At 38.7% G+C, this 26,558-nt stretch overlaps 2 protein-coding genes across 2 annotated transcripts in view; both read right to left on the reverse strand.

The window, feature by feature from the left end:
- LOC140929174 (uncharacterized) overlaps positions 1-26,558 on the reverse strand; it is a 203,655-nt gene that overhangs the window by 71,066 nt on the left and 106,031 nt on the right. The gene's annotated exons all lie outside the window — the stretch shown is intronic.
- Positions 9,991-20,992, reverse strand: LOC140927267 (uncharacterized). Its single transcript, XM_073376897.1, has 6 exons — positions 20,881-20,992; positions 20,577-20,756; positions 18,608-18,868; positions 17,320-17,701; positions 12,383-12,889; positions 9,991-10,192 (listed from the first exon to the last, which is right to left on the reverse strand). The coding sequence occupies exons 1-6, from the start codon at positions 20,990-20,992 to the stop codon at positions 9,991-9,993; spliced, it is 1,644 nt and encodes a 547-aa protein (XP_073232998.1).

Below are 26,558 nucleotides of genomic sequence, written 5' to 3' on the forward strand. Positions count from 1 at the left end.
GGCCAAAAAGGAAGAACAAGTGGAGCACCCCAGACCTCCCACCCCCGCCCCCTCCCTCCCCAACCGTTCTTTGGTAACGATCATCAACATAACAGAAGAAAAGGAAGAGAAACGAAAATGTTGTTTAAACAAAAACAAAATTCGATATACTTTGCTCTATAGCAAAGTACTGTAAACTTATTTCTATTTTATCCCCGAGCAATGCAGTGTATTCCAATTTAGGCTTTATTAGCATACACGATTAATAACATAAGAGATCTATTATCCCCTGGTAAAAAAACTCTCCACTATTGAATTAAATTGTAGAGGAAATTACATGCAGGCACACAATCGTCAGTTTTTCTACATCTATATTTAACAGTCTCAGAGGCAACAAGCACAAAAGAGAGAACGGAAAAGGCATTACTTACGGCTGGCTCCTTCCATATTCATAGATTATAAACAGGCGGAGAGAAAAGAAAGAAAGATAAAAGTGAGTATTGTTAAAATGTCAACAAACCACTAATACCGACTCTCGCTTTATCGCAAAGTACTAATAACGCTTTAGTAACGTTCTTTGTCTTTATTATTATTTTATTATTCCTCTCCGTTAAAACGGACACCAGACACTTAGTTTTTCGCCCCACCCTCCTCGCCGCAGCGATGGTACACTCTGGAGCCTTAGCTCCCGCTCCTTTAATTTCCGCCTCCGGGCTCGCCTCTTCCCATAATTCATCCCAACCTAGGGGCGTTTGGGGGATGGGACTCACGGTCAGAATTTATTACTATTGATTATGGTTCTAGTTTGATAGATTTCTAGTAATTTTCAGGTCGATAAATGTCTTCAGTTGGTTTTTGATTGGTCGAATCAAGCTAAGAAACATATTCATGGGTTTTTTCATGTTGTCGAAGGAATAAGCGGTAACTCGCCAGTGACTTCAAATCACTGAGCTGTAAAGTAACCATGTACGTTTAATTTTCTCCCACTGTCATTGCATGTCCATTGCAGACTGCTTACTGTCCTGGTTCCGATTCACTGATTCTTGACACGAAAACTGAGCATAGCAAGGATGATGAAGGCAAACTATAATCGTGGACAAAAGTCTTAGGATAATTTTGAATTTCTGGAGCGTTTTCCAGTTCACACATACACTGCCCCATCCGGCCTCACCCCACAAACAACGTTGGACGCACGTTTCCAGAATTTTTTTTCCCAGTTTGAATAGGGCAGGGGAGGGAGAACTACAAGAAAATTTCGAAAAGGATGCACTGTTTCATGATAGCCTGTGTATGGACATCCCCCTGGGGCCTCCGATTGTTAGTGAGGGGAGGGGGGGGGTCTGTACACTGGCTATTTTATGAGGGAGCCCGGAAATTACAGAAAGTTATTAATACTATCATGAATACTGAAAATATGAATACGTTCCCGAAGACTTTTGTCCAGGATTGTAGCTATTTCTACCACCATTATTTTCCTTTCTCCCATGTTTGCTTCTTTATATTTCTATAGTTTTCCTTCCTCCACCACCACTACCACATTTCCATTATTTTCCCTCCACCACCACCACCACCATAAGAAACGAAACTTGCCTGCGCAACTTTCTATTATGTATTTCATTGATCATCAACGTGAACAAACAAAACAGGAAAATCAAAAATGTTGTTTCCCCCGCCCTGATAATTCATCATGCTAATACCAACTCTGATATTATTTGCTTTATAGCATAGAACTGTTGTCTTATTTTCATTTGTTAGCAATGTTGAGAATTATAATGCAGTATTCTTTAGTTAAACTCGTAGTCGATGGAACAGCCGCACAAAAAATAGATAATCAGCTAGCAAAACGAAGTTTTCCAGTGCTGAACTGAAATATAGACGGAAGTAGTACGACATTTGCTAAGAATGATAATTGTGTCCCTCATAGACTACGTGATCAACCCAAGAAAAATGAAAACAACTTGAAAGAATGTTGGACGCAATTAACACTAAGAACGAGAGAAACAACGAGAGCTCGCTCCCCAATTGGATTTCTCATTTTTTACTACCCTTATTTTCCCAGAAACCCTTGCTTTTTCCTTAATAAACTAACACTTCAGTTTTTTTAAAAAAGGAAACCTATCAAGAAAAATTTTAAAAGCGAAAACCTTGCTCGTTTCATGACTGAACAAGGAACATGACTGACAAGGAACAGCAACGAACTAAAGAATAAAGAAAATTGTAGACTGAACTTTTCATTTGAACAGAGCTAGACCGGCACGTTGCAGTGTCCCTGCATTGCTGTGCTGCCTACAAAAAGCCTGTCTCTTAGCATTACGAATAATTTTTCTAGGTCTTCTAGCTGGGGCAAAGTCATCATGCAACCTCCGGGATACGTTAAGTTGCATGAAGAAGCTTTTTGAAATATCAAGAATAAAATACGATACTTTACGAAAACTCATTGCACGGCTTTTCCCGGCCTGCTTCCCGCCTCTAGTAGTCATAATACACCTAAACCTGTGGGATTATTAAAACCTCGTGTATTCAGATTTGCCTATTTAAGTTTGCTGCATCATGACTGACAGAGCAGAGTCGCCAAATTTAAAATAAAAAAGAACCGTCTGAATATCTGCTGTAGCTATTCACATCAACTAACCCAACAATTAACACATGACAAAGTACAAGACCGTAACATAGTTTACTTATACTTACCCGGAGGAACTGATTAAATCGGAAATGACCAACAACATAAAAAAGAAAGAAAACCAACATAAGATCAGGCAAAACTATAGTTTAAGGACTAGATTAACTAGTCGCCGCACGTTAAAATCCTCGCGGGCCTGGATTACAAGGCAAAAAAGGAAGAATCTGCTTCTATATTTCACAATCTCAGGCAACAAGCTCAAATGAGAAAACGAGAAAGGTTTTACTTACGGTGAGGTATTCTGCCTGATATTTACGGATTATCAACATGAAAAGAGAGAGAAAAAGATAAAAGAGTTGTTAAAACACGAATAACAACTGATATTTTTTGCTTTATCGCAAAGTGCTAATAAATCGTTTTCTTTTTTTAACAATTTAGCAACATTGTTTTATACACCCGTTTTCAAAAAGGTCTTCATATAGAGAGATATATAGATAGATGTATACTTTTTGTTTTCTTGCACGTGCGCCCTTGTGCATTTTTCACTTGTTATTGTCCAACTCGCGAAAAACCTCGGTTCAACGATGAATTTTGTCTGCGTCAGGTTCTTAGGGCCTGTTTACATGGAGTGGGGGACCCCCCCCGGTCTAGTGGGGTTGGTTTCTTTTGTTTTCACGCTCTGGGGAACACAAAACAAAAGAAACCTACCCCACTAGACCGGGGTCCCCCACTCCATGTAAACAGGGTCTAAGTTGCAGTTTCTCAGAAAAAAAAATAGAATGCAAAATATTGTCTGCAATGCAGACAATTGTCTGCAGAATATGCAGAATATTGTCTGCAATTCTCTTGTTTTGGATACTCTTGAAAATTAAAGAACGCGGAATTCGGTCAGTTGTAGGTCATATAATTGTTGTCGTTACAAGATAAGGGGAAAAATCTCAAAAATTTTAATTTTCACGACAACGCAGATGAAATGGAAAAAAAGTGTTTTCGAAACCGCTAATTTTTTTTTTTTCTGAGAAGGAAGATGTAACGGTCAACGGTGAATGATGTCCGCGATATTGGGTATGTGCGAAGGAGCAACAGAGATTGTTCAAAGGCCGATTAGCGCTAACCCAGGGTTAAATTTTTACCCGGGTATGTTTTTCTTTTCGTCAAAAGTATTTTCTCTAGCAATTTTCTCTATTCTTGTAAGAGTGGGCAATCATCAAATTGTAGGCAAAAGAGAATTTAACTGAATTTGCTTTCTAAGCTTTTATATCTGATTTCAAATTTCGCACTAACCCTGGGTTATCTTAACCCAACGTTGAACAACCCGGCCCAGTCTTACAACCCGACCTCTCACAAGGCTACTACTATCCGGACTTTGACGAGACGAGCGCAACTAGTTTGCGACTCACCGGACAGCCTACAAGACGAAACTGATTATCTTAACAACGGTTTTAGTAAGAACAATTACAACACGGACTTTGTTAGACGGAACACTCACAGTAACACTTATTTCAACACTAAACCCAACGTCCACTCTGGCCCTGTTACGACAGCGACTATACAGTACATCAGAAGCACCTTTGAAACTATCGCATGTATATTACAACCTTACAATATACGTGTTGCACACAAACCGATAACCACTATACGACGACTGCTTACTAATGTCAAGGTCTGTACTGCCCGCTCGACCTCGCCATTGCACTGTGAATACAGTGGGGATGATGAAATATGTTCGAACCGCCATAGAGCTGTAACTTCTTTTAAGACAGAATCCATCACGAAATTGATTAATTTTAAAATTTAAACCTTGTAACAGAATAATTTTAAGTATTGCATTCTTTTTCTTATTTTTCAAGGGCTATAGATGTAATTAGTTATCTGTAATAACATCAAAGAGAATTTCTTATGGGAGCCCGTGAAAACAAAATAATTTTAAATTTCACAAAATGACATCTTACACATGAATTTTCAGAGTTTTATCTGTGTTTTCACATTTCATCTGAAATATGACAGTAATTTTCTCACGCTCCTATGAGAAATTGCCTTTGGTGTCATTACAGATAACTAGTTATACCTCTATTGAAAAGTCGTTGAAAAGTGTTAAAAAGAATGCGATATTGTTTAAATTATTCTCACAAGGTTTTTGTCCACTGAAAATTATAATTACACAAATTCCTAATCGATTCCGTCTTAACTTGTTTGGATGCAAATTGAGGGCCGTGATAAAGGAGTCGCATATACCATGTCCCACAACACTTTCTTCATTCGCAGAATCGATGTTCTCAGCGGTTTTGACACTTATTGATACAGTCCACTCCCGATAACTCGAACCCTCGCTAACTCGAACCAGATTCGATTTCCCCTGGATTTCCGTCATACATCCACTGCAATTTTACCCTCGGTAACTCAAACCCTCGATAACTCGAACTCCTTCTAACTCGAACCAATTTTCGTTTCCCCTAAGGTCATTTTCTATATAATTTTACCCTCGATAACTCGAACCATGTTTCGAGCCCTTAAAAAGTCGGGAAAAAAGCCGTATACTGGTGTCCGAAACATTTAATTTTGGACTTCCTATTGACGTGTTGTAGGAGTATAGTTTACTAGTGAAAGCTGATGGTGATTGTCACAGGCTAACATGCAGCAACTTTTCTTCTCAAAACAGTAGAAAGGATGCTCTATTTAGGCTATCTTTGGTTACGTTATACGTTCTGATTTATAATCTAGAAGTATCTTTTAATTTTCACTTGACATTTCTACAATTAAATGTGATTAAAATGTTCACTGTGCAGTAAAAACTGTGTTTTATCTTACTCTCGGCTATTTTCTTCGAACTCCAGATAACTCGAACCTTTTTTCGATTTCCCTTGAAGGTTCGAGTTATCCGGAGTCAACTGTACAAGACATATTTCAGTGTCGCGTGAATAGTAATCTACCACAAACAGGTAACTGTGACCTTTATGGACAAAGAAGTCTGCTGCAACTTTTCCCCATGGTCTTCTCGATCTTACGAAAACGTCCACGCCAGCAGACGGAAAAGGCTGCATTTTTACGTGTGTTTGTCATTATAAATACCTTGGTGGGCATCGTGTAGATGTCTGAGGACGTTCTGTCTGAGGGTTTCTGGAATGGCTAATCTTCTTCCTCCGGAGTAAGTCGTTGTAGATGCTAAGGTTACCTCACTCATTCCAGTATTTTCCAACTGGTCCGCATAGTTAACGCTTGTCAGTCCTTCCTAGACATACTGCAAAACAACTCAGTTCAAAGTGTCATCCTTCTTTAACTCGTGCCTTTGTGTTATTCAGTAGAGATTAGTTTTCCTAGGACATGTTCCATTGTTATGTTAAACTGCATCACCCGTATACGGAGCCTTTGAATTCTTAGTGGGAGCTCGTCAATTATAAAGCTTTCTCGTGAACAATGGCACAAGCGGTTTGTGGTCTGTCTGCACTTTTACACTTGGTAACCCGATGTTCTAGAAACCAAGTTAATCAGCAATGCTTCTTTTTCGATTTGCGCATATCTGCATTCGGTATCTGTCATGGACCTACTGGCGTATGCGACTGGTTTAAGTTCACCCGTGGAATGCAACTGGAGAAGGGCAGCGCCTAATCCGTAGCTACTGCCATCAGTAGACATGACAGTTTCGTACTCTGGAAGCTAAATCGACAAGACGAGTTCGGAAGCCAATTCCTTCTTAAGACAGGTAAAGGCATCTACTTCATGTGGGCCCCACAACCATGCAGTATTGGTCCTGAGCAAATGTCTCGGAGGTATGCACAGCCAAATTCGGGAAGAACTTCGTACGCTGGTTTACCACGCAAACCTGAACCATCGAAATTCAGCTACATCACGTGGCTTCGGGAAGTCGACAACGGCCTGAACTTTGGAAGAATCATTTCGGATTCCTTGCCCTTCAATAATCTGTCCAAGGTACTTGAGCTTGGAAACAGAGTATACACACTTTCCATAGACGATCACTTTCCTGTAGACGATCCGATACAGCGGTTAGTCGCTCATCATGCTCTATTTGGTTACGAACAATCACCAATACTAATAAACCAGGCATTAAACACCATGTAAGCGTTTCAATAACTGCATCATTCGCTTCTGGTAATACTCAGGAGTTGAGTAGATACCTTGTGGTAGCTGAAACTTTCCAAAGGGTGTAATAAAGGTTGTCAGGAGCTTACGGCTGTTGGAAAATGAGGATGCAGCTGATTTCAAAGAACTCTTGTACATTCTGATCACTCGCAGTTGGCTTGTTAGCTTAATTGGTAGAGCGCTGCACTGGTATCGCAGAGGTCCAGGGTTCGAATCCCGTACAACCAAGCCCGAATTTTTTCAGGCTTTCTTTTCGCAACTGCAAAAGTTGCGTCTATAATTGCGATGATCCTCTTTCATTTAATTCTTCACCCCGCAGTTCTCATATATGATTGTCATATACACGCATATATTCATAACTTCAAAACTGACATCTGATGACGCATATTTCTTCAAAAGTTTTTACAAGTGTCTGCCTTTATTCTTATCTACATTTTTATTCAAAACTGGGTAACTTTCTTTTATCTGTACGTGGATTATCTATCTTTTCTGCGAATAAGCATCTAACTTTATTTACTTTACTTAACACACAATTTTTTCTAAATTGTGTGTTTAAAATAGACCTATAATTCGCTGCGACGGTGGTGGCAAAGAATACTGGCGTTGCTAAAAGTGCACGTTTTTATTATTTATTATCTACGTTTTCCAGTTTTTATTCCTTGTTGATGGCAGTGGGCATGGAACCACCGGGTACGTAATTCCTCTGACGTATTCATGATTTTTTCTGTTACTGTGCTTGTTACCTCAGCTGATGTAAAAAGCGAGACCAAACTATTATAGGGTCTTTCGCTACTCCCGTCTGCCTTTGGATTCAATACTGATCAACTTTGTTTTCCCAGTGGATTGGTTGCATTGCGCCAAGGGATTTTGGCCTCAAAGTGACACTATAAAAACAGCCAAGGAAAAAAAATTGGCGCAGAGAATAAGAATATCAGAGTTCAGGTACTGGTGTATTGTTGACGTTTTAACAATACTTCTATATTTCATTCTTTTCTCTTTTTCATGTTTGTTACTGGCGTTGATGATCAGGGTACCTAGAAAAATCTTATTGTAAGTAATAACTTTATGAGTAACATCTAGTTTTTTTTTCAGTTCTCAGCTTGTTTTAATGTGCATGCTTAAGGGAACAGTCGATGTAAATTAAAAGACATGCAGCAAACTAACTAGTGTCTGTCTCTATTCTAATCATCAATAGTGGGTAACGCTACAAATGACACCACATCGCATTCATTATGTCTCACTCAAGGTGTCCCTCAAGGTTCAGTTTTGGAACCGATACTGTATTCCTTAAACACTACTCCAAGGATTAGGTGAAATTGCCAAGCAACATTAAATGAATCACCATTTCTATGCGGATGACTCGTAATTGTACATATCATTTAAAACATGCGATACAAATGATGTGGATCAAGGCAAGACCTCGATGGAGGCGTGTGTTCGTGACATCGATCTTTGGATGGTACAAAATCGACTCAAGCTAAACCAGGATAAAACGGAGGTGCTGGTTTTTTCCTCTTGTTATCGTCCAAGACCAAACATTTGTAATCTGACCATTGTTGATGAGGTGGTTAACTGTTCCTCCACTGCAAAGGACACTGGTGTCACTCTCGATAATTCTCTGTCAATGGTTCCCCACATAACAGCGATGCCTAAATCTACTTTTTTTCACCTGCGCAACATCTCCAAGATTAGGGGGTTTCTCAACACTGAAACTACGAAAGCCCTCGTACATGCCCTTCAGTGTTACTTCAAAGGTTGATTGTTACAACTCCTTGCCGTATGGCGTTCCCAAATATTTATTGCAAAGACTCCACCGAGTATTGAACTACGCTCCGAGAATAGTGTTTAGATCTAATAAATATGATCACATAGCGCCTCTCCTCAAGGATCTCCATTAGCTACGCATCCAACAGCGGATGGAATTTAAAATTCTTCTAATTACATTTGCAACAAGAAAGCTCCAACTTATTTAACAGATCTTCGTATATCCTATACACCTTCAAGATCACTCCGCTCATCCTCCAAAAGCCTTTTGAAGATACCCGTGTACAATCTTAAGTCCTACGGTGGTCGGTCGTTTGCCTTGGCTTCAGCAGTGTTGTGGAACTCCCTTCCACAGTCACTCAGAGACTTCCAATCAGTCGAAACTGTTAAACGGAAACTTAACTTATTTTAACGGGCTTACATGGAACATTGAATGTTCATTGTTATTGTACTTTTTATAAGTAATATTCTATTTTTATTTAGGTAATTGTAGTTTTTAATTATAATTTCCCTTCTGTGAGGCAATGGGAAAAGACGCTATATAAATGTTTTATTATGTATTAAAAAGTAATGAATTTCGTATTATATTATCCTATAAGTCTACTTAGCCACAAAGAAATGATCTGGAGCTGCAATTGTGAAACACATACAATTCTGTACTGTGCATGACTAACTGTTTGTTCATTCCCTTCGTAAATATCCTATAGTTTAACATGTTTCAGTAATGGGTTTGTTTATGTGCATGACTACAACGTGAAACTTCCTAATTTCACGTTTTATGGAGGACGTAAACACAAGACAACGATTTTCAACTCCTGAGTTGGAATAAGAGCGATGAAGTTTAAAATAGCGCGAATTCACTTTCTGGGTAAGTTCCCTAATTTCATTATATTTAGCCCTATTAACCTGTATTATTAAGCAGTCGGTTGCTGATTTCCCAAGGGTGACTGCTTTTAAAACGCAGGTCTACCTGTAAAAAGTCACCCAGCTGGCCTCAACCCAAGTGTGAAATCAAAATTCTTGTGGTAGTTAACAGCATTTATTCAGACACGTGAAATAACGCAGCAATTAGCACATGACAAAACAGAAGACGACATTTAACATTACTCACCTGTTCCTTCCTCAGTGCCCCAATCTAATCATCAGCGTGAAAAAAAAAAACAAAGAGAAAAGAAAAGAAATGAACAAGTCGCCGCATTTTAAACCTCAAAGCGGTGAACAACCAATCTTATGATCTTTATTATAATAAGATACACTGTACTCTTTTTATTTTGTATAAGAATGTTGTTTTTCCGGCCCAGGCTGAATATTCTTATTTTTCTGTCCATTTGAGGCTAAAAGTATTCTTGAATTATTATTAATTATAAATAGCTCAGTGGCATTTATGCTTAGAATGTACTGGGGTTTCAATTACCTGAGTGTTCTTTGCAGTTTAGTGAAAGAAATAATTTTCTAGGGTTGACAGTAAAAAGAAATTGTACTGTTTTCAAATAAAAAATTGAGGCCTTTTCAAATTCGCTGCCTCGGGTTTATTCTTTAAATATTCTTAAAATTTCACAAATTTCAGCCACTATAGTCTTAAAGAATATATTCTTAAAGGAAAAAAAAAACGTGTAGCATGAAAAAGAGGTGCTCATTAGCGCAGGTTTGGCTGTAACTCTGGTTTTTAACATTTTACCTGCTCCAACCAGATGATGTAGGGGAACACTTGATGTGACCGACTTTTCCATTCTAAGACAAAGTAAGATGAAGTATTGTAAATTGATAGAGTTAGCTTTCTAAACAGTGTTTAGCTTCTGTGGATATCATATTGTAGGTCTGGGAAAAACAAAGCACCAGATTTGTTTTCCACATTAATTTCCGCGCGCTGCACTACGCCAGTGAAGCTTCAAGAGAACGCTTGTCACTCGAAAATCGTTTTCACTACTTTGCTCGAACCCAATGCAGACAAGAGGCCATGTTCTTCTCTGACGGGTAAGGCTCTAAAGGACAATATAGATAAATCTCTGCATCTTCTTTTTTGAGAAAGTCTACGTCTTGCAAAACTTCTCGTCAACTTCTCTGTGCAGATCATCGTCATCATGGCCGTCAATTTTTAACTGTAAATCATCTCATTTTTGACACCTATCGAATTAATTACGTTTTCAGGCAAGTACTTCCTTTGAATATATTCTCTTTTCCTCATGCCGCCAATCCGTGTTTTAACAGGCTGGGCCACTCTTTCATTCGCCGTGTCCACGATTTTTTTCGCCGCAATTTTAATACGCACATTGCAAAAAATTTAAGTTTAGATGACGATCTGCTCATTAGATGGGATTGGAGGTAGAACGGTTTCTAAAACTAAGGAGTATGATTTATGTGTAGTAGAGGAGTTTGCTCCCAATGTAGTGATCATGCAATACTGAGGCAATTTGCACTAAGAGGTCATGTGACATCGTTTTTATGAAATTGAAAGTTATATGATTTTGCCTTCGAAAAACGATTAGAGGATCATATCTTAAACAAAATAATAGTGATTTTGTTTTTCACACCCGCACCAGTTTCTTAAAATAAGTAAGTTCGTCACCTGACCAAAATGTGATTTTTAAAATTATGAATTACCTCTTTCTGAACACAACTTTTGCACTTAAACTTCAAGGAAAATGGTCAAAAGATGATGTGGTAACGTTTACAGCACATCTGAGCGTAACTATCAAATGTTTAACAAGATATAAGCAAAAAGTAGTTTTAGCCGCCATGTTGGAGGGTAAGAGTATGCCCTCTAACATGGCGGCCAATACAAATCATACTACTTTGTTGAAAAATCAAAATGCCATAAAATATCTCCCTTAAATGCGTTTCCTCTCAAATTTCTGGTGTAAAATAATTTTTACGCGCTCTGTCAATTTTTGGCATCAGCAAGATTCCAACTCATTGTTTAAAGGAAGCATTGGTCACGTGACCTCTTAGTGCCGTTGAAACTAGCTCGGCAATTGAAGATCTGTGTCATTTGCTTTATAAGTCATATGGAGTTGAATTGATTTTCGTTTATCAAACCCTTTATAGGCAAGATGCCTATTCTTTTAACAGACAACCGAACCTATGTTGCTGGCGCCTTAACTTTGAGCCATTTTTACATATCATTCCATCAGAATTCCATGTTTGCTATCTATTTACATTCGTAGACTGTTTTAAAATCCTTACTTGTCGTGTTTTTTACACGTATGTAGTGTCTGCTTACGCCGGTTTATTTTCCAAGTAATTAAAAAAAAAAACAGTTCATCGGCTTCAGTTTTGAATTCTTTTAATTTTACTATCCTTGGGAGTGTATTCTATTTGAGAAACGTTTGTGTTTCACACCGATTAATACATTTCGTATATTCATACGTAGCTTATGTTGCTTATATTTTTCTTTTTGTCTTCGCTGCGAGGATCAGTGTGTTGGTTTTCCCCACGAGGAACACGAGAACATGTCGTTGCCATGGTAAGTGATCCTTTTTTTTGGATTTTCCATTTTTTTGGTAGTGAAGAATCCATATGATCTGAGAATAGAATTCCTTCAAGTCCAAATGAGTAAGTCAAGAAAGAAAGAGAAATATGTGAATTGGAAATGGATTTTAAGAAATCTTTTTTGTTGCTGTTCTAATTTAAGTAATGATGAAATTCAAATGCCATAATTTCTTAAAGGCCAGTTCTGAGAATGGGTATGAATTTTCGAGGCCGGGTCTAAAAACGGTTGTGGTCTGATATAGGGGTCAGGATTTGGAGAACCGGGCGGCACACCCCACCAAGAATTCCCAGGAATACCCCCGGGGATTATTTGGAGCCTGGTGAGTCAAACCGAGCTAGACACTCTGTTATATTCAACACATAGCTAATACATCAGTGCCTGAGCACCTCGTAAACAACTCAGTCGCGTAAACCTTTAATAATATCTCTTACCTCTTCATATCCAGCTTTGAACCACAGCAAAACTCGAGACTAGATAAGGTTTCGTCATTTTGAGTAGGACGAAGCTCCTCTCCCTTGAAATAAAACGTTGCTTTTATATTTTCTGGCAAGTTTCTGCACAATGGTATTTCAACCAGAAAGTCCCTTAGAGTCTTTGCTTTATCAACCTTCACTATGCAATTTTCACCGCTATCCATGTCCTGGACAGTTATATTGATGTATTCTGGTATAATCACAACTACAGTTGGCTGTAAACTGCTGATGAGTTTCGGAGGAAGACCTCTCTGGGGGGCGTCTGAAATTCGGGCCATTCCGTGGTAGACTTTCTGGTCCTTTACGGGAATTCCAAGCTTCTCCTCTATCTCTGCCATCAAATCAATGACTTTTGCTTTGCTTGGTCGTATCTTTACCGGGAATCTCTCAGTAGACGATGCCTCGACAGTAATCTCCAGTTCGGAATCAATTAACCTCAGGTTTCCAGACAATTTCTTCACGTTTCTATTAGAAAAAAAAAACAATGACATAAAGCATCCCCGTTAATTCCTGGAAAGAAAGTATTGGAACCAGCTGATTTGACCCACTGCTGGAAGTCTTGGGGGCTAAGTGGCCGCGCGGAGTGGTCAGCACGTACGTTAGATTCCCAATCCAGCCGTCTGGGGCCCAATCGGAGGCAGCATTAGCTGGGCTAACGATTGGACAATCGAACGATGCTTTTTCCACCGATAATAGTTGCGTTCCTTTTAGGCAAACGTTTTTCTGATTTAGACAATCCAGTTTGTTAGGATTTTCGTGCTAAACAGAACAAAAATCTAAAAAAAGATTGATCCATACCACAGCTGCGGGCTGCTGCACTGATCTTTTCTTCAATTTCCTCGCATCGGTTTTTATTTTTTCCGCTAAATTGAGCATTTTCTCGTGGGGCAATGGAAGGAAAAGTAGCTCTTTGACTAACAGCAGTGAAATACTAGGCCTCGTAACTTGAAAATAATTGGAATTTGTGTGGACGAATTTGAACTGAACTGTATTTATTCCAGGTCGGAGGCTTGTTCCTAAGGTTACAACTCTCCGATGTCTCTAAGATTACACAGGATTTGCAGATTCCGTGGACGCACAAGGTGCGTACTCATAACTTTTGTTAACAAGAAACACAACATGTTTTCCAATCTCTCCCAGCAGACCTAGCGAGCTCCTAAAGCCTTACATAATCGCGCACAATTTGAACCAAACGAGCTCAGAAGACAACTAATGTTGTGAGGGGCGCCTTAAACACACACATAATAAATATAGATTTAGCCAGTGCTACGGCAATGAAAATGGCATCAAGATCAATAGCTCTTATTAGCCAAAAAACAAATTTTCACGTGCAGCCCACACTTTTTTTTCTAATAAGCAAAAAAAAAAAAGAAATTTGCAAGTGCAGCAGTCTTTTTTGCTTTCTTTGCAATTGTTTTGCAAGACTACAATGCCGTTTTGTACGACTAAAACGTCAAACCACCCAGTTACACATTTTTATGGAGGAATTGTCGAATGTGCTTATCAAAGATTTTGTTACCTGAATTCATGTTCACTTTTATTTTTTTCACTACCGCTTATTTTCACCTGGCCCCGGTTGCTCGAAAGATGGTTTGATATGTTAGTTGGTAACGGTTGGTTAAATTTGCCAGCCGTGGGTTAACTAATAACTGTTGGTTAAATTCCCGTTGCTCGAAGGTCTGTTAAGCTGACGCTAATCCTTTGTTAGCTAACCAATGGTTAAATAAAATATTACCAGACTTTAACCATCTCCGAACAGGTTTGACACGGCGACGGTAACGAGAATGCCAAAAAAGGAATAAATTAGGTTTAGAATAACTTTAGATTGTGAATTATTAATTACTGTACTTTAGAAATGAAATCTGAAAATGAACCTGCAATTAGTCTACGGGAATATTTCAAGTCTGTCAAAAATGAAAATATGTTTTACGAAAAAAAAACAAACAAACAAAAAGAAGAAAATTTTGCTAGGGCGAGAGTCGAACCCCGGACCACCGACGTGTAAGGTCAACGCATTAGGGAGCTTTAGCATCGACGACGAAGACGGTAGCGAAAAAGTCAATTTTAAAATGAGTTCGCCGTTTTTTCAAACTTTGTCGCGTTTATTCCAATTCGCTGAAAATGTGAAATGTGGGCGAATTTCCTTGGAGTTGATTTCTTGGGGACCGGACTCAAGCTTAGAAAGAGCAAGGAAAGTTCGTCGTCGCTTGTTTACGTTCTCCATAAATCGTGAACTTAGGCATTTTCACGTGTAATGCAGGTTCAAAGTTGTTTTGCTAATCAAACCTATTGTTTTTTTGCCGTTCTCGTTGACGTCGCCGTCGTCGTTGCTAAAGCTCCCTATTAGGGAGTTTAAGATACGGCGACTACGGACTACGGCTACGGATAAACATGCTACTGCGCATGATCAAAACCACGTGACTGTTCATTTTTCCCGCGTAGCCCTGCGGCTACAGTGAGTTGTTGAGCTGTTTCGCGTAGTCGGGACTACGGAGAACATTTTGCTCGTATTTTGCCGTCTCGGTAATTCAAGAATCTCGTCTTTTCGTAAAAAAAAGTTTTCAATTCACCTGCTTTAAGTGAGAGGGAAGCGAAATATGTAAGTTGTGTCTATTTTCTGCTCAGATTTACACTGTTAATCCACTGTTGTGAATACATTTTTATCTAGCTAAGCTCATATTTAAATAAGCTTCAGATTGACGGCCGAGGAGAAGAGAAATCATGCAGGTAATTTACTTTCTCTTCGCACTTGAAAAGTTTCAATGTTTGTTCGAACTGATTAGTGTGTCTTTCTATTTGTGTAACCTTTGTTTATGCGAGTTTTTGTATCGCATTTGCTGAATGAAAATGACGTAAACATCTTCTAGACAATCGAAACTCGGCATTTCAATACTTCAAACTACATCAAATCAGTAGTCGGAGAAATCCACCTTCTAAATCTAATAAATGAGCTATTACTATTTCTGTCTATTTCTTTAATATTGACATAAGTATTCATGGACGAAAAAAATTAAACCTGTGTAACCAAAACTTTGTTCACCAATTTCATCCGAAGCAATTACGTGTAATTGCTTCCTTCAAGTATGGAAGAATTTATTCATTGTTTTAAAGATAAGATCACATGCAAAAGTGACTTGCATTTTTGTGAACTGTGATGAAAACAAGAAAATCTTTGCGTGTTGTTTCCCTCTCCGCCTCTTCTCTCGTAGTCTACTGTCTGTAGTGCAATCTTAACGTTCTATATTTGTACGACTCAACCCAGTGCTACAAACGAAGGACAACGCTCTTCCAGCCGTAGTTCGTAGTCCGTAGTCTCCGTATCTTAAACTCCCTATTATCTATTGCGCCACGACAAACAGCACTGAAAGCAGTGAAAAAATTGATCATCTTTAAGACTTTTGCCCATGAAATTCTGCCGGTCGACGCTTTTTAAAGCCAGTAGAGCTTTATTTATCAAGAATTGAAAGATATATTCGAGAAAAACTACAAGCATGTTTTTGACAGTAAAAGCCGTACTTTAACTCATTCCGTCGCATTTGAAGAACATTATGGCTGACAAATGTCTCGCAAAACGTCGCGAAGTCTCTTGCAGCTTGCGATTCTCGGCGTTTACATGAGGAGAATCACTTACGATTCAGCAACAGTAAACATTTCCGTTTTTATTGAACAAAGAGACGTTTCATTTTAGAATGATATTTCACTAAAAACCATGAGATAAACAACCACTAACAAAATGAAGCGAAAAAGCAAATCAACTGCCATGTTGTTTCATTGATTTTGCAACACATGTCATTTTAACCGATGGTTAACAAGTTAACACTAGTAGCGAGGTACGTTAAATTTAACGCAAGCCAGAAGAAATTTAACCCATGGTTAACACTAACCGGCGTTCGAGCAACCGAAACTAACCCTCGGTTAACTTTTAACCATTGGTTAGGGGGGTTTAACCATGGTTAAGAGTTAACCATCTTTCGAGCAACCGGGGCCTGGTCGCTAGCATTTCTCATTTTCTCACCTCCGCTATGAAATTTTCATGTTTTTCTTCCAACGAAATTCGTCTCCCTAGCCCTTTCTCTGTTATCCACGTGAAAGTAAATATCAAAAATAACGCCGCAAGAGACACGACTTTGTTTCTATTTCTATCTTTCTAAAAGTTGGCGGCCATGCGATTTTCTTACGTTGGATTTGGGTTGCCATACCTGTTGATTGAGTTATTTTATAATGGTGTGCCTGTGGTGCGGACGAACGGTCGTCGCTCGAGCAGTGTACGGTCACGTGATTACCAAATCTTCTGGGATGGGTAGATTTATTTAGCTATGGGGCTCCGCACGCGAGCGGTTCGCGTGCGCGTAGAGCTCCGCTATTATCGGACAGTTAAATGTTGAGAATCTCCAAGCGCTTTCGTTTCTTTACGGATCTAGAGTTACAGCGGTGCAACTTGAGCTTACTATACTACAATCAGTAAGCGGCACAACCTCGTCCCCAGGGCTTTTCCTTTTCCCATTTTTTAAGGGAAAAGCCCTGAGGACGAGGTTGTAAGCGGCATAGAACAACGGAGGAACATAAATAACTTTCGCCTGAACTGACCTTGACCAGCCATGTTTATCGATGAACGAGTACATTCTGATAATCGAAAAGCACTTTTGTTAAAAGAACGAAAATCTGAGACTGATAACGATCCAAGTGCAGAGGTGGATCGTTCAGATCTCGGTTAACAACTGGTTTAGTCCTTAATGGAACGATAAATCAAATTTTGGATCGCAAAATCTGGATTTAGATTGGTCAAAAGGAACGCAATCCAAGGTAACGTACAAGTTTCACAATTTTATTTTATTCTATACCCTGATCTTGGTAATCAGGAGGGAACCCATTTCCCATAACTACTACATACTGACCTTAAAAGGAAAGAATTTGACAGCACTTCGTCATTTAGAACTAGAATTTGAACGGGATCTTCGGCTGCATTTAGCTGACTCTGTACGTGACGTTTCAAATCACCAACTGTTGCGTCTGGGGCAATATTCACTTCCAGTGGGTGAGATAAGCCAGAAACAGCAACTGGAATGTTCAGGAAAGCTTCTGGTGTGAACACGCACTTTACGAGACCATTTTCATCCCGGCCAGACTCAATACCAGCTTCTTTGGGTGCGGTTTTTACGCGATAGAAAGTGAACTTCTTAGCCTCGTAAGCTGGTCGTTCTATCGTTAACTCCTGTCCTCCATATACAACCCAGCCTCCAACGTCATAGCCATCTATGGATATGTCTAAGTTGCAACCTTTGCAAAGAGAGAAAAAATGGGTTATTTATACATAATTGTTAGACGTAGTCATCTTTTTGTGGAAACAGTGGAAAATCTCTGTCTCTCTCATTGCATTCTCAAGTGGCCCTGTAGGCTTTGAAACACTTGACAAAACAAGATGCTTATCATATAGCCCTACTTTGAAGTGTATTTGGCTGTTTTACTGACGAGATCCCTACGCATTCCAGTGTTATGCACTCTAACCAACACCACCGAAATCCGCCAGATTGGATTATTCCATTACTACTATACCGACTTATACTGATATTATTGCAAGCTGCAAAAAAGTATAAACAATTGGAAATGATTGCTTTAAAAAGTCACATTACCCCATGAAAAAGAACATTAAAAAGACCTGTTTCCCAGCATAAGCGATAAATTGACCAAATTTATGTATGAGACGTCAGACTATTAAATTTGATCTTTGACAATCGTAAAATCTCGTGAGATACTTCTCATGCTGGTCTGCTCAGGGCCACCCAACGAGAATATAGTTCAAAACCACTTAAACATAGTATTGTTAAACGTATTTTAATATTTAAACGGCATATTTATATCCCCTAAAAATTTTCATCTGTTCGGATTTCCTTTCTGAAAGCCTAGTGATCCGAAAATTATAGGGATCAAAACTTACGTTTTCGAAAATTTCTGCCAGAAAAAAGGCTCCCGAAAATTCTAGGTGACCTTTTTGGGGTAAAAGTCCGTTAAAAATGGGAAATTATACCATTTTTTAGATGTTCGAAAATCCTAGGAGAGGCAGGCAAGCAATAAATTTTACAAGAAATGTTTAATACGAAAATTCTAGATCCCAAATCGTCTTCCGAACAGATATTTTCCGAAAATTGACTTTGGGTGCCCCTGTTTCCTATGTACCATCCTTACTATAGGCATGGGAGTTTTTGACGTGTATCTTATACTGAGTTCCGCTCTTCAACTCCACAAACTCTCCAGCAGGTGTTTTATAGTGCTTTCCACCAATGATTTCCACGGAATATCCTTGGTACGCCAGATAGTTGACATATCGCATAGGTGGTGGTCCAGCAATGGAATCATGTTGAAGCCGACCTTGACCCACTTGTGCTTGAGAACGTGGTGCAACAGATGGAGCAGGATTAGGGACTGGACCTTTAGATGAAGATGTAGCTGAAGAAAAGGAGCATAGAATGGAAAAAGGTGATAACATTAACCGTTAAAACAAAAAGCATGACGAACTTTTTGCAAAACTGAACAAGAAACATATTATACCACTTTCTCTTTTACTTATCTTTTCTGTCTGTACTCAAAACTGTTTCAGAAAAATGCTGAACAGACGTATTATTTAATAATAGAAAACTAAGGAATTTCATGCGTTATGTTTACGAGAAGTTATAACTGGAATAATCTTTTATTATATATTTTTTTCTGTATTGTTTTTTTTTTTATTATTTCAGGGTGTAATAAGTGTTAATTGCTCTTTTCATCTACATAATTAAGTATAAATTAGTATGTGTAATCAAATGGTAACGACTGAAATTAGGGAATAATTTCACTTGCGTTTTGTCTAAATCCTTATAATTTTCTTTGCCTTAAATTATTGGGATTTGGACAAAACGCAAGTGAAATTATTCCCTAATTTCACGAGTATACCATTTCATTACCCATTGATATCATGGGTGACGAATTTCTTTAGCAATCTTTGATTTTTGACATGTTTATCCTGGATCGTATCGATCGAGAACTCCACTCTCTCAAACGTTTATAGCTTAAATTTGGCTTAAGTTCAGAATTTTTCGACAAAATACCTGTTAGAATCCTTCTTGATGTGCTCTTTCGAGTATTCAGGTTTTCTAATTTTTATGCCCTGGCATCTTTATTCATGACATTTTAAAACTTCGTCGCCATCTTGACACTGAGACGTACGGAAGGTTGCCATGACAATTTTGTAATTTCGGCTTGTGAAATTACAAGTTATCGCTGAAATTAAGGATTAATTGGGCAGAAAAACACAAAAGTTCTCTGGCACCAATCAGAAGCTAGAACGGCGGCGACCGTTTGGAACTGGTCTGGTAAGACATTGTCCCCAGGGGCTCTTCTCGCCGTTCTTTACTTTTCTTCGTGCCATATTTTTCCGCCCGTTTGGACTTTCCCTCGCCCCCACTATCTGCCCCTGGGTCTCCGAGGATGTTTCACGAGCCGTTAGGCGAGAGAAATTTTTAAGACAATTTTGAAATATCACGAGTGGTATTTATGCAAAATATCACGTTCAAACCATGCTATTATTTGTTTATACTACTACCTGCAAAAGGTTTGTAATTTTCACAAGTAGGTATTTCAAATTAAGCTGAAATACCACTGCTCTAAGCCAATCAAATTGCAGAAATTTATCATGTAGTAGTATAATGTTTAGAATTTTGTAGTTTCTTTTTAATTAGTTCTTTGTAATTAGAGTAACAAATGTCCTGAAAAAAATAATAATAATAATAAAGAACCGTTAAAACGAAAATCCAATTTTACTTTGAAAATTCCAGAAAAATAAATAGTGCCGTGGAAAACAACTTCACCCTAAGCCCTTTCATTTTACATATTGTCGCAAACGGATCCTTTTAATACAACTGTTGATATTATGTGTGGAGGATATTCAGTTGAGCAGATTACAAGGATAAAGGAAGCCCACCCAAACACAGATCTGCTGTGATGATAAAGAAAACGCAGCTAAAGGTCAAGGCATTAGGCTCGAGAAACAGCAAAAGATAAGCTGGCGAGCGGATGGAATGAAAAGAACCTGAGAACTGTTTCATTTAAAGGCTATAGCATAATGATGGTAACTTATTTGCTTGTTGGAAATTCTCAGGTATCCAATATTTTGGCTTACCATTACACGTATTCTCAGCCTGTGCAAATGTGTGTGCAACTTGTACCGCTGGTGTGACTGGAACTCCCCGATTTCCTCCGAAGGTTTGTGTATCAAAATCACTGAACTGCAGGCTCTGATTGGCTACTACCGAGACGGTGCGAAAACTTCCTGCTTCATCAAATTCCACTTGACTTTTATCTTTCAATTAAGAGAGAAATCTGTCATTTTCAAAACTTGATAGATCAAATCGTCAATAAGTCAATTGTTTTATTAATTTCAGGTACAACTTTAGCTGACAGAACAACTGATATTGTATACTTACTTATGTCTACATCCACTGTCTTTCTCCTTTTGGCTGCCGATCTAGGATCACTCTCTGACACATCACCAACTCCATCAGTGACCACGTCTTCAACATCTGTACCTACATTCATGATTATGATGGCTATATAAGCAAACATTTAATTTTTCTTTTCATTAAACGTACCACCCCACAAAAGGAAATCCAAAAGAGTTTTGGAATCTGGATTCCCCGCCGTGGATTCCTGAATCTATTAATTTTTAGTGGGATCCTGATTCTTTGAGCTGTGTTCCGCACTCCAAAGGCCAGGATTTCGGATTCCAGGAGAAAAATTTCGCGGATTCCAGATTTGACAAGCAAAAATTCTCTTACAAGGGGAGAAGACGTAAATGATATTTAATCTTTCGTAGTATAATAAGTGCAAACCTTGATTAATTTTTACAAGTAAACAACTGGCTTACAGAGACACTGACTAAAAAGTAATAGAAGCAATTAACACTCAATGTTGCAACAACCTTTGTTCATTATAGTAGGGACTGTATTGTCTCTAGTTTCCGTGACGGTCCCAGCTCCATCAGTGACATCAACCTCAATTTGAATATCTACAGACAAATGACAGTTAAAAAGTAAGACTATAGGTACTACTATCGGTCTTCTCCCCCTCTCCCTTATTTCTTGAAGCAGCTGCAAAGGTATAACAAGTGTCCTCAAGAATTCCTATTCTTCAAATTCGGCTGAGTGTAGACCGAACCAATCACTCAGTTGAATATTAACTGCTGTTTAAGCAATTTAAGCTAACACCTTAAATGATAATTCTAGGTATGTATTATCTTTGCTATGGAAGCAGCATGTTCACCCCATAAAAAGGGACTCCCAAGACGGTCTAGGATTCTAGGTTCCACGCTGTGGATTCTGGATTCCGGATTCCACAGCAAAAATTTGCTGGATTTCGGATTCTCCAGTAAGATTTTACCGGATTCCGGAATCCGCATTCCATTATATGGGGCGATGCATGGGCTAATAATCATGTTCATTTAATATGTCACTACAACGGGAGTTCCAGCGTAAAGATTTTTACAATCATCAAGGAGAACAACTCAGCTCACGATGAAAAATTACATGATTTCCAAAATCATTTTCACACAGGATTTCATTGTCTTGGTTGACATTGGCTGTGGTCACATCTACGACGTAACTAAAGTTTAACTTAAGTTAGTGTCAAGTTACGTGATGTCATACATAACTGTAGTTAGTGCTTTTGGTCGACATTGCGGTCACACCACGCAGTTAACAATATAGTTAGTTCTAATTACCTATGCAAATTTTTGGTTTGTTGTTTCACGCTTGGTTTTTATTTTGCATATTTCATATGCCTATCTCGCGCGTGCGAAAAGAAGTGTCACATTCTGATTCGTTGTTTGTTTATAAACTAAAGACTAACCCACGAATCCTGCTTGGGTATAACTATAGTTAGTCTGTATTGTTTTGGATCACCGAGGCGTAAATTTTCTAACTATAGTTAGAGCGAACAGAGAAGCGATCACATTACCGAAATAGTTAACCACTGATGCATTTACACCCCCACTAGTTTGTATTGAAAAGAACTCTATTTATTATCATGAAGTTTTGAAACTTAATTACTAACCGGTAAATGTAAAACGTGCTGAGCACTGCTATAGCTTGGTTTTGAAGCGCTTTTTCTATTCCGGTTACAAGCCCTCATAAAACCTCTTTCAAATATGTATACACTGTGTATAGACCAACGGCTCATTAGCGGCAGTTTACGGTATAAGCAGCTTATCGAAATATTTCAATATTTGTGAACCAAACAGCGTCTATTTCATCGAAATTCGGCTTACCATTTGTGTAATCACCCACAGAAGATTTAGTAAAACACTGTACTTTCCACGCGAGATCCATCCTGCCGATTGTTTCGAACAATTCGTCCAAGAGAGACAGATTTCCCGGCGTTATTCTAGAATCTTGTTCCAAAATATCAAATAACTTTAAACCACTGCTTACGTCCTCCGTTTTCCCGCGTGGAATTAAATCTAGAACAGCAAACTTTAAGGTCTCCAAATCATTTCCCGAAAGATACGATGACAGTTCGACTAGAAACTTTCTGTAAGGGCTCAAAACATTATCGTTTCGAGCAAAAGCCATCGCAATCCTATCGACGAGAAGAAATCGCAGAGTATGCGGATGTAAATCATACAAATGTGAGCGTCAAGACTATAGGGGAGTCCCCAGCCTATAACATATAACATAACATAACAACTTTATTTAAGTGTCGAAGTATGTAGCTAATAGAAGCTAATTGGGGACACAAAGTTAGTAGAAAATAGTTAAAGAAGTTTACTTTACTATAAAAAAAAGCACTTAAAAAAGTGCTTGGTAAATGCTATGTAGATTCAAGACAGAGGTGAACAGCCTTTTGTCAGGCGTTTGTAGAAATGCCGAAAGATTTCCTTCCGCTAAAGGAGGTGTTTCACTAAAACCGAAATATCTAGCCTGCATAGCAAACGTTTGAATCTGTGAAAGGTTTGAACCCAGGAGTCATTCAAAAGTAGAGAGTCAAAGTGAGTTGTATCACGTGATACAACTCACTTTGACTCTGAAGTTGCCTACCGCACAACTGCCGCACAGGTTGTCTAAACGTCAGTCACTGTCAACAACAACAGTCCTACTCAGGACTACGTTCACCCGCGGACCATTAAACTCAACCTACTTTTGAAACGTTTGAAACGCTAACTAAGAAATATCTAGCACAAATAACATTATATTTAATTTTAATTTCTTCGATTTCTTCTTCTCTTTAAAGTGAGGGTCAGTTTGCTTTGGTTTCTTACATTTAGATCTTTTTACTGATCCACGGTTCAATTTTATAAAACATTTTCAAGCGACTTTACAAGTGTAGGCATTGTCTGAAAATAGTAGGTCAGTACTCTTATTGTGAATTACTCTTGCAAAAGAAGATTTTTTTAATTGACACGGTTTTGTTTTTTTTAGAGATCTGGCCACTGAAATGATTATCATGATAGAGTCGTATCAGTTTTCGAAAAATATTTCACCCGCTTTCTCCACTTAAAAAGCCTGGTTAACTTGCAAAGTGCAGCCTTTTTATTGAAACCAAACAACACATTTGATTCCCATGCAAATCTAAATCTAAATGGTCCTATGTGGAAAAACTGGCAAGAAATTCTAAAAGTCTCAAATGCCGAATCAAATAACCAAAAACTTAAGAAAAAAAAAACCGCAACAATTCTGATCAGATCGTCACAGCAGCCACAGAGCCCCTGGCTGCCAGAGGCGAAAAAGGACTCTGGCAGGTACTGGGAACGAGATGGTCTCTTTGAGCAGAACTTAACCTGGGGTGTGGTCAGCAGTTTCAATATCTGTTGATAACAAATGGCGAATCACAACTTACTGAAAGGTCAGCATTAGATCCCATCGGCCGTAGCCCCCTTTTCCCCTTATGAAATTTACACAAGGTAGAACTGTTTTCTGCTTTTAAATCTCACTTAGATGATATTCCAAGCTGGAAATATTCATGAAAGTGCAAGTGTCAAAATTGAAATGAAGGGCGGTAGGATTTGAACCCACGACCTAGAAAACCTAGCATAGCACGCTAACCACCAGGCCACTGGATACAGAGGGAATAATTTAAGTACATAGGGCATCAACCCCAAACCAAAGAAAGAACCTAACCAGTTTCTAAACAGTGCTTAACCCTAATCAGTAAAAGCAGTTTTTTAACTCTAATATGTAAAAGGCAGTGCTGAACCCTAATAAATAACGAGGAAAACTGCGTTGTGTAAATTTCATGAGGTGTCCGAAGGGGTTACGCTCGATGGCATCTAATGAAAACCGTACTGAAACGCAAGATATTCCAGAACTCCTCTGTACTTCAAAAAAAAATCTGTTCCCTTCGACGAAAACTTCCATTTCTATGAAACATCATATAACAGTATTTATACGCGATGTCCGGTAAAGGATTGGACGATAAGTCTTCTGATAGACTAGAAGGAACGCGATCTGTAGTTGGAGGCTTGATCTTGAAAGGGAACAACAAGAAAACGAATCAGTAACCCAAGAAAAACATGCTGATTAAAACTGTATGGTAGTGACCTTCAGTTTCATTAAATTTTTTTTAAAAATCATACTTTTAAGTTATTTCTTATCCTTCCTTTGATGTTTACTTAAAAGCTACTTAAAGTTGCCACTGTAGACGTACATCTACAGTAAAATAGGCAGAAAAAACGTGCTACTCGTTTTCCAGCAATGTTGCAACCCAAGTTGCATATTTTTGCTGTTCGTTCAGGATTCGTGCTCTGATAAAGGTACACCTGGTCAGCAGTTTGACTGTGAAAATATGAATATATAACTTGAACACTACACTAGAGAAAGGCGAATGAAAAGTGACTGTTAATAGAATTTTGGAAAAGTTGTTTCTTTGTGCTCACGCTCCTAAACAATTATTATTAGCCATTAAAAAAGTCCACAAAGTTAAACGTTTCCTTAGCAAACTTGGTTATCGTAACCATTATTTCAGTTATTAAAGAAACAATGACAACAATTTTTCCGCAACATGTTTTATTTAACATTTTAAAAAATAACAATGTAGTAGATAAACTGTAAAAAGGTAATTCATCTAAAGAAATACTGGACAGTGGGTATCAAAACGTTACTGCCTTCAGTCACCTAAGGGCGTTGGAAGCCCATCAGCCAATACTAATCAAGGGTTCTTCGGAAATGATCCGGTAAAAAGCCTCGCTTGTGCATAAACATTCAACACTTAAATTTGACTTTGTAAGACAAGGAAACTCTGTTTGAAGTGCACCCAAATGAGCTGAAAAGACTGAACAAAACCGTTTGGCCTCTAACAAGCTCCAACAGCAAGTAGAGCGAATTTTTCAATCGGAATTCCCGACTCCCAACTTCATAGTTTGAAAAGGTAGGACCCTTAAGCTTGCATTTTTTTTTAACGATGGTCACATCTCCTGTTCTAATAAAACTTATCCAGCCACGAAGTTCTAGCACAACTTTGCGCAAACGTTATTCAAAGACCCGAGAATTTGTCTATTTTCTACTCACAGTTAAATTTCGTGAAGAAAAAGTTTGAGGTTCATCGCTCAGTCCATCGCTCACACTTGAAGTCCCGGGGGACACCTTGGGCTCATTGTAATGCATTTGTTTAGAGCGTATTCAAGAAAGTACAACGACTGATATCGACAGGTTTGCGAGATATTACACTGTAAAATGAAAAGAGCCAAATCGACCCCAAAGGCCAAATCGGCCCCAATTTCTCGAGGGCCGATTTGGAACATGCTGGGCCGTTTTGGACAGAAAGAGTCAAAACAGTTCTAGATGGTACCAATTCGGCCCATCTAATTTCTGAATCGGCTACACTAAAAGCTACTTTGGCACTTCCTCTCAATTTGGCCCTTCCGATAGCCAAATTAAAATTCCGATTTGGCCCCAACAAGGTCTACTCGGAGCGACCGCGGTGTTCGGTTGAAGTAACCATACGTCTGACACAATCCAAAGTACGGTCCGTTTAGTCGAGTAAGGAACTAAGATAACTTTAACGTAGACCTAAAACCGTGACGACAGTCAGAGATTGTAAGGTAAATCATGGTTTCGAGCGAACCTTTGCCTCGAGCGAAGGTGCAAATCGGAAACAAAACTACAATCACGCT

Source organism: Porites lutea, chromosome 2, assembly GCF_958299795.1.
Source record: "Porites lutea chromosome 2, jaPorLute2.1, whole genome shotgun sequence".
NCBI classification, from domain to species: domain Eukaryota; kingdom Metazoa; phylum Cnidaria; class Anthozoa; order Scleractinia; family Poritidae; genus Porites; species Porites lutea.

What these genes read in the sequence shown, in the direction of transcription:
- LOC140927267 (XM_073376897.1), bottom strand. Translation starts at nt 20,992, where the DNA reads ATGAATGTAGGTACAGATGTTGAAGACGTGGTCACTGATGGAGTTGGT. An exon ending in GACAGTGGATGTAGACATAA is followed by an intron (nt 20,757 to 20,880) that starts GTAAGTATACAA and finishes CTTAATTGAAAG; the next exon opens with ATAAAAGTCAAGTGGAATTT. An exon ending in TCAAAGCTGGATATGAAGAG is followed by an intron (nt 10,193 to 12,382) that starts GTAAGAGATATT and finishes ACTTTGTCTTAG; the next exon opens with AATGGAAAAGTCGGTCACAT.